The following is an 8452-nucleotide window of genomic DNA, read 5'->3' as shown; positions in this document are numbered from 1 at the left end:
TGGATCCAGCCCCACCCAGACTCCTCTCTGAGAAGGAGTTTAGAAAGCCAGGGGGTCCTTTCTGAACCTGTGACTCAACGGGAGGGTCTCCCTGACAGCATCTCTGACCCTGTCCTCTGTGCAGTAAATAACAGAGTGTGCCCTGACATCGAATCTCGTAAAACACTATTGCATTTACCACTGGTTTTATCGCACTTACTACTGGTTTTGTTAAATCACTGTTTCACCTTAATAAATATTTCTCTGCTTCACTCTAACTAATGAGGTTAATCACTCCATCCGCGACAGCATCTAGAGGGGATTCTACCCGTCCTGTGCTCCGTGCCATCCCCACCACCACAGAAAGACATCCTCCAGGATGGATGGTGCACACTGTGTGCACCACCAAATAACTGAGGGGAAGGAATTGCTTTCCCCACCCACCCCAGCCAGCCCAAAGCGGGGCACGGCGAGGCACACGGACAGCCCCCGACTGCCTGGCTGCATCTCCAAGCTCCCTCCCAGGTTTGAGAATGGTGATGGTGGAAGATGCATGTCTGGAGAGATGTTTTGTAGCTCTCTGCACAGCCCATATCCTGATGGCAGCCCTCTCCAAACCACAGGTAAATTGCCAGTTGGCACAGGATGCTTGGGAGACCCCCGGGGAGCTAAAAATCACAGGTAGAGGCAGATCCAGACATTGCAGGGCACTCCCAGCACATCCTGTAGGAAGGAAACTGAACTCCAGAAAGCCCTGAAGGCAGGAGAGAGGGGTAGCAACGGGCAAATAACTGAGGGGAAGGAATTGCTTTCCCTCCCACCCCAGCCAGCCCAAAGCGGGGCATGGTGAGGCACACGGACAGCCCCCGACTGCCTGGCTGCATCTCCAAGCTCCCTCCCAGGTTTGAGAATGGTGATGGTGGAAGATGCATGTCTGGAGAGATGTTTTGTAGCTCTCTGCACAGCCCATATCCTGATGGCAGCCCTCTCCAAACCACAGGTAAATTGCCAGTTGGCACAGGATGCTTGGGAGACCCCCGGGGAGCTAAAAATCACAGGTAGAGGCAGATCCAGACATTGCAGGGCACTCCCAGCACATCCTGTAGGAAGGAAACTGAACTCCAGAAAGCCCTGAAGGCAGGAGAGAGGGGTAGCAACGGGAGCAGATGGTCTAAACCATATTTTCAACCTCTTCCATCCTGGGATCTCACTTTGTGGTGCCGAACCCACCCAGCGAGGCGGGGAAGGCAGGATGGTCTCACAGCACGTGCACACAGACCCTGGTCCAAGCTGCCTGCCAGGCTCCAAATCCTGACCTCAGGCACCAGAACAGGCTCCAGTTGGTTTCTAAACCAGCCCACGCAGTGGGAACAGCCGCCCTGCGGCTCCTGCCACGTGCCCTCCTCCCTCCCTGCAAACCCTGCTGACCCTTCGGTCCCCAGGCGCACACCGCTCACGAGCACGACGCCAAAAGTCTTCACATCAGCCCTCAGATCAGGAGGTTTCCAAAGAAAGGTCTTTCCCAGCTCACAAATCACAAGAGCAGGTCACTTGGCCATTGCTAGCATCTCTCTTCATTATTTTTTCTGTCAGCTGGTACTTTTTTTTTCTCTTCCTGGTGGCCTGCTTTTCCTTTTTGCCCATTTTCTCCTACAATTCTGTTTTCGCATCCAGGCAGTCTCTCCCCTCTGCTCACTCCTAGGTTCACGTTACGACGAGATCCACCAGAATCTACTGGTTGCCCAGGATGCCACCAGTCAGGAGAGGCAGGAGCTGGTGGCACCAGGGAGGCTCTGGCTAACAGCAACAAACAAGAGCAGGTAGTTCCCCTCACACCGTAACTCAGCCGTGGAACTCCCTGCCTGGAGAAGCTGTAGATGTTGAAGCTCACGCGGGCTCTAGAAGTCACTGGAGATTCATGGAAGGATCTTGAATTTATTTCATAGACCGTAGGAGCTTTAGGGCTGGAAGGGACCCCAGGAGGTCTCTGGTCCAACGTCTTGCTTACAGAATCACAGAATCTTCATGGTTGGAAGGGACCTTTGAGATCATTGAGTCCAACCACAAAAAAAAACCCAAAAAAACAAACAAACAAAAAACACAGACATAACCCAACAATCCCGGGACTAGAGCATGCCCTGAAGAGCCACGTCTGCACGTTTCTTAAATCCCTCCAGGGACGGTGACTCCACCACCTCCCTGGGCAGGCTGTTCCAGGGCCTGACCACCCTCTCAGGAAAGGAACTCCTCCCAATATCTAATCTAAACCTCCCCTGCCCCAACTTCAGACCATTTCTCCTGGTCCTGTCATTATTCCCTTGGGAGAAGAGGCCAAGACCCACCTCTCTACAACCTCCTTTCAGAGAATTTTAGAGGGCAATGAGGTCTCCCCTCAGCCTCCTCTTCTCCAAACTAAACATTTCCACTTCCCTCAGTCTCTCCTCATAGGACTTGTTCTCCAGACCCCTCCCCAGCTTGGTGGCTCTCCTCTGGACACGCTCCAGCACCTCAATGTCCTTCCTGTAGTGAGGGGCCCAGAACTGAACCCAGCCCTCGAGGTGAGGCCTCACCAGTGCCCAGGACAGAGGCACCATCACTGCCCTGCTCCTGCTGGCCACGCTGTTCCTGACACAGGCCAGGATGCTGGTGGCCTTCTTGGCCACCTGGGCACACTGCTGGCTCCTGTTCAGCCCACAGTCCACCAACACCCCCAGGTCCTTTCCTGCTGGGCAGCTCCAGCCACTCTGCCCCCAGCCTGTAACACTGCAGGGGGTTGTTGAGCAGGGTCAGCTCTGGGATCAGCCCAGGTTGCTCAGGGCTTTACCCAGCTGGGGCTTGAAACCCTCCAAAGATGATGACACAACCGCTATGGGCGACTCACCCCGACACTTGGCTGGGCTGGTGATGGAAAAGTTCCTCCTTACACCCACTTTGAACCATTCTCTTTAAAACTTACACCTGTTACCTCCCATCCTCCCACCACACACCACTGGGAAGACATAAACCCCTTTGGAGGTACCAGGGGCTGCTGTCAGGCCCCCCAAAGCCCTTCCCAAGGCCCCCCAAGGCCCTCGAACCCCCTGTTCCCACCCCGCTCCTTTCCACCGCCCCCCATCTCCCCGCTTTGTGCTCCCCAGGAGCCCGCAGGTCTCCCGGCACCTCTGGGGAGGGACTTTCAGCCTTTTGTGAGGCAAATCCACCCTGTTTTCCCCTCCTCACGTCGATACTTTGCTACCATCTAGCGCTGAGGGGCCGCAGGGCCGGCGGCGGGAGGGAGGGGCTCTGAGGGGAAGGGCCTGCTTTACGGCAGCGCGGCTGGAGGTGCGACGCTTTTACGACGGTGAGGCGCGGCCTCGCTTGACGGCGGAAGGTGGCGGCCTGGCCTGTGAAGTGGAGAGAAGCTGAGGGGTTGCCGCCAGCATGAAGCAGAAGAGGAAAGGTATTGTGGTGTCGGTGGATGGCAGTGCCCTGGGGATGGCGGCAGGGTGGGCTCTGCCCCTCTTTCCAGGAGCTGAGGGCAGCGGGGCAGGGCTTTGCCGCCTTCCCCGGCCTTGTGTGTGTGTGTGTCTGTGGAAGGTGGGGAGTGAGGAGCCACACTTTGGGGTGTTGGGGTATGGCGGGGGGGTCTGTGGGACGGGGTTGGGCCTCCTGCTTCCCCCCGCCCTGTGGGGATGGGAGCCGAGGGGTGGCAGGGCTTTACCACCTCCTCTATCGCGGTGTCTGCGTGTGGAGTGGGAAAACGGGGCAAGACCTTGCTGTTCCCCACTTCGTGCTCTTTTGGAGGCGGGTGAAGGGCCAGCCCTTACCTTGCAGCCCCTGGCACCCCTCTGTCAGCCACCTGCTTTCCTTCTCCACCGTTGAATTGGGCGCTGTCACTGGGAGGCAGAGTCTTTGCACCTGTGTGGGTGTCTCAGGAGTTCCCTTGCTCCTGACTGTCAGACACAGAAGAGGTTCCTGGGGACAGGGCCACTCAGTTATGGCTGTGCTTTTCCTTCGTGGCAAAGTGGAAAGTGGAAAAAAAGCAAACAGGGGAAACTCTCTGGGGTAGTAAAGGTGATGCAGGGCAGCGTGGGACTGGCAGTGGCCTGGTCTGGCCCATGAAACTGACTACAGAGAGAGACCAGATGGGAGCGTTGCTGTGGTGCTTCTCCTGGGTGGGTGTAAATGCTGCTGGATTTCAGCACAGCTGGCAGGAACAAAAACTTGTTGAAGCTGTTGTGCACCAGGCCGTGTCCCTGCTGATGGCTTTTCTGACAAGTTTGGTGCATAAATTTTACTGTCCCAACACTTGCTGGTGTAGACAGAGCTGCACGGGGTGAAACAAATGCTTCTTGTTGTTAGGAAGTGTGGACAGAAGCAATGTCCCTCTTCTCCCAGGGCTGGTATGGAAGAACCATAAGTGATGTATAGAGTCTATAGAGTGTGGACCCTTGTTGCAGCATGGGGTGGGGCTGTGAGGTGTGGTGGAGAAGCTTTAAGCCCCTGATTTAAGCCCAATGCAGTGTGCCTTCTCCACGATGGAGGGGAGTTCACAGAGCTGCCCTCTTCCTTTGGCTTGCCCCACTGTCCTCACAACATCTTCTCTTCCTTGCTACGTGTACTGGTAGCCTCACACTAGTCTGACTAGTCTAGTCAGACTAAACTGACTTTAACTCCCAATGACTTCTTATTTCTAGCAGTTGTGCAGATTCTTCTGACGTAAGAAGGTGGAGTTTGTCCTAGGAGTAAGAGAAAAGCAGTGATATGAGAGGGGGTACCCCAAGGCCAGGCTTGATGGGGCTTTGAGCAATGTGGGCTGGTGGGAGGTGTCCCTGCCCAGGGCAGGGGGTTGGAACTCAATGATCTTTAAGGTCCCTTCCAACTCTAATAATTCTATGATTCTATGACTGTCATTTTTTTGGAGAATGCTGCAAATCAGGAGTGGTACGTGGTGGCAAAATTCTCTCTGTAGGCAACAATTGGAGGAAATACTAAATATGAGCTGCAGAGCAGATGCTCCTCAGTTGTCAAAAGGAGTTGGAAAGCACTGGCTATACACCTGATTTGTTGTTTTGTTCTCATTTCAGGAGAGCTCAGCCATGCAGAGCTGATGATGATGACAATAGCTGACATCATAAAGCAACTAATTGAGGCTCACGAGCAGGGGAAAGATGTGAATCTGAACAAGTAAGTCACTCTGGGGCAATGCTGAAGAGCTGTTCCACCAGTGATGATCATGTCCTGTACAATCTCTTACGTTCAGGCTTTATTTTAAAATGTTTTATTTTCCCATGCTATTGTCATTTCTCTTACCATTATGTGATTAAAACATACCACTGAGATTTGTAAATTATGTGCTGATTTGAAATCAGGCCTTGCTGCTTCATTGGCAACGCTCAGAGTACAAAATGGGTTGTACTGGTGAAAAACCCTAAGAAACTTGTCGTTGCCTTGTTGTGTTCCCACCTGTGTTCATCCTTCAGTAGTCCTGAAGCCAGTTCCATCAGGGAAAAGAAAGATTATTTTAGGGATAAAGTTTAAATCAAATTTTCTTAGCAATGTGTTATAAATGAAATTGTTGTTTACAGAAAGTTCTTCCTTCTTTACGCATGTGGAATAATAAAACCTGAATTTGTCCCACTGTTTCCATTCATTTCCATGATATAATTTCAAACTTTTTACTGATGCTGGAAATGTCTTGGAAGTGAAGGGAGTGTGTTAATCACATGGAAGACTTGTGAAAAGAATTAAATCACTGAAAAACTGATAAGCCAGAGTCTGTGGGCAGCTTTCACAGTGTTTTGATAAAACTATGTTTAGAAGAAAAATATATAGAGAAACTAAAAGCGTTGGCAGTTGTTGCATATCAACTTCATTTGGAATTTATTCTCTGTATCGCAATAAGCAATGCAGCTGTTGCAAGGAATTACTGTAATTACTGCTTTTTAAGTAAGTTGCCTGGAAAGGCAAATTGGGAGAACCCACCTGGATCTCTGTAACTGAACAGCGATAGAGCAGCTCTGGGTGTACGGGTCAGAATGGAGTTGTTAATTTGAGATATTTCTGGTTTCAGGCTGAAAACCAAGACGTCAGCGAAGTACGGGCTCTCGGCGCAGCCCCGTCTGGTTGACATCATCGCTGCTGTTCCCCCCCAGCACCGCAAGGCGCTGGTCCCCAAGCTCAAGGCCAAGCCTATAAGAACTGCCAGTGGGGTGAGCACATACATAACACCATCCTCTCCCACTCTCATCAATAAATTGTCTTTAATTGTTTTCAAAGACCGTGATATTGACTGTCCAGAAGCTTTAACAGAGATGTGCTGGCTGCATCGTTTCATTAAACTCTTAACTCCAGCCAGGCTTTCTGAAAACTGGAAATGAGATATTTTGAGTTGGGTGCCCCAAATTAGTGGACACTTGAAAATCTTAATGTGTCTGTCTCTTCTCCCTGTTGTTCCTTTTTTTTTAAAAAAAGAAGAAGATAGCATCTTATACTGTGCTTACATTTAATGTGTGAAAAGCTGCCTGAGATCTCAGTCTGGGGGGAAAAAAAAAAGGCTTTGTTCAGTTAGGGGGAGGGAGGAAGCTATTTTTATTATCTCTGGTTTCTCTCTTCTTTGGTTCTCTTCATCTCTCCCCCATTTTAATCTTCCAGATGGTGTTGGGTATGCCCGGTGGCACACTCTCACCCTTGAACTGGTTTAAATGGATGTTAACTGGTCCTAGTGAATGAATACCTGAATATCATTCTGCATCTTTTCAGCAGGGTGGTTAATCAGGTATCTGGTTCTTCATAACATGCAGCCAATTTATTCTGAATTGCAAAGGTATTAAATAGCAGCATTCCTATTTTTTTTATATATTTGTTATCTCCTTCAAGGGTTAAGGCACGGGTGTCGTAGGCGGCAGACTAAGCAGAAAATGTCTTTAAATAGTCCCTGGCAGATGCACACGTGTACACTCCAGTCCCTCAAGAAGGGGGGCTCCAGGAAAGCTGGGGAGGGACTCTGGCTGAGGGAGGGGAGCCCTAGGAGGAGGGGGAATGGTTTTATTCTGAAAGACAGAGATTAAGTTTAGATGTTAGGAGAAATTCAGCTGTGTGGTTTTGGGCTTCCCTACTGTATACATAGCATGCCTAAACTCAAGTTAACAAAAAAACCCAAATGACCAAACCAGAAACCAAAATCTCAGGAAGCGTTCAATTTTTATAACTTAAAAAAACCCACCCAAAACAAACTAAAAAATCCCAAACAAAACCACAAAAAAACCCCACTCCCAAGACCGCCAAAATTTCTTTAATTTCCTCTTTCTGGCTGTAGAATATTTCATTAAACTCCTAACTCCAACCAGGCTTTCTGAAAACTGGAAATGAGGTATTTCTTCCAACTCTAATAATTCTATGATTCTATGACTGTCATTTTTTTGGAGAATGCTGCAAATCAGGAGTGGTACGTGGTGGCAAAATTCTCTCTGTAGGCAACAATTGGAGGAAATACTAAATATGAGCTGCAGAGCAGATGCTCCTCAGTTGTCAAAAGGAGTTGGAAAGCACTGGCTATACACCTGATTTGTTGTTTTGTTCTCATTTCAGGAGAGCTCAGCCATGCAGAGCTGATGATGATGACAATAGCTGACATCATAAAGCAACTAATTGAGGCTCACGAGCAGGGGAAAGATGTGAATCTGAACAAGTAAGTCACTCAGGGGCAATGCTGAAGAGCTGATCCACCAGTGATGATTGTGTCCTGTACAATCTCTTACATCCAGGCTTTATTTTAAAATGTTTTATTTTCTCATGCTATTGTCATTTCTCTTACCATTATGTGATTAAAACATACCACTGAGATTTGTAAATTATGTGCTGATTTGAAATCAGGCCTTGCTGCTTCATTGGCAACGCTCAGAGTACAAAATGGGTTGTACTGGTGAAAAACCCTAAGAAACTTGTCGTTGCCTTGTTGTGTTCCCACCTGTGTTCATCCTTCAGTAGTCCTGAAGCCAGTTCCATCAGGGAAAAGAAAGATTATTTTAGGGATAAAGTTTAAATCAAATTTTCTTAGCAATGTGTTATAAATGAAATTGTTGTTTACAGAAAGTTCTTCCTTCTTTACGCATGTGGAATAATAAAACCTGAATTTGTCCCACTGTTTCCATTCATTTCCATGATATAATTTCAAACTTTTTACTGATGCTGGAAATGTCTTGGAAGTGAAGGGAGTGTGTTAATCACATGGAAGACTTGTGAAAAGAATTAAATCACTGAAAAACTGATAAGCCAGAGTCTGTGGGCAGCTTTCACAGTGTTTTGATAAAACTATGTTTAGAAGAAAAATATATAGAGAAACTAAAAGCGTTGGCAGTTGTTGCATATCAACTTCATTTGGAATTTATTCTCTGTATCGCAATAAGCAATGCAGCTGTTGCAAGGAATTACTGTAATTACTGCTTTTTAAGTAAGTTGCCTGAAAAGGCAAATTGGGAGAACCCACCTGGAT

At 48.8% G+C, this 8452-nt stretch overlaps 1 protein-coding gene across 1 annotated transcript in view; it reads left to right on the top strand.

Moving 5' to 3' along the window:
* Positions 1-3317: 3317 nt before the first annotated feature.
* The window catches only part of ELP3 (elongator acetyltransferase complex subunit 3), a 131453-nt gene continuing 126318 nt past the window's right edge, over positions 3318-8452 (top strand). The window contains exons 1-5 of the mRNA XM_014963047.1: positions 3318-3418; positions 5046-5145; positions 6032-6170; positions 6613-6622; positions 7549-7648. Of these exons, the coding sequence (XP_014818533.1) occupies positions 3400-3418; positions 5046-5145; positions 6032-6170; positions 6613-6622; positions 7549-7648 (368 nt within the window). The 5' untranslated portion in view covers positions 3318-3399. The remainder of the gene's footprint in view (positions 3419-5045; positions 5146-6031; positions 6171-6612; positions 6623-7548; positions 7649-8452) is intronic.

The sequence above is a fragment of the Calidris pugnax genome, unplaced genomic scaffold (genome assembly GCF_001431845.1).
Source record: "Calidris pugnax isolate Ruff unplaced genomic scaffold, ASM143184v1 scaffold450, whole genome shotgun sequence".
Lineage (NCBI taxonomy): Eukaryota > Metazoa > Chordata > Aves > Charadriiformes > Scolopacidae > Calidris > Calidris pugnax.
This window is presented reverse-complemented; position numbering and strand designations above follow the sequence as displayed.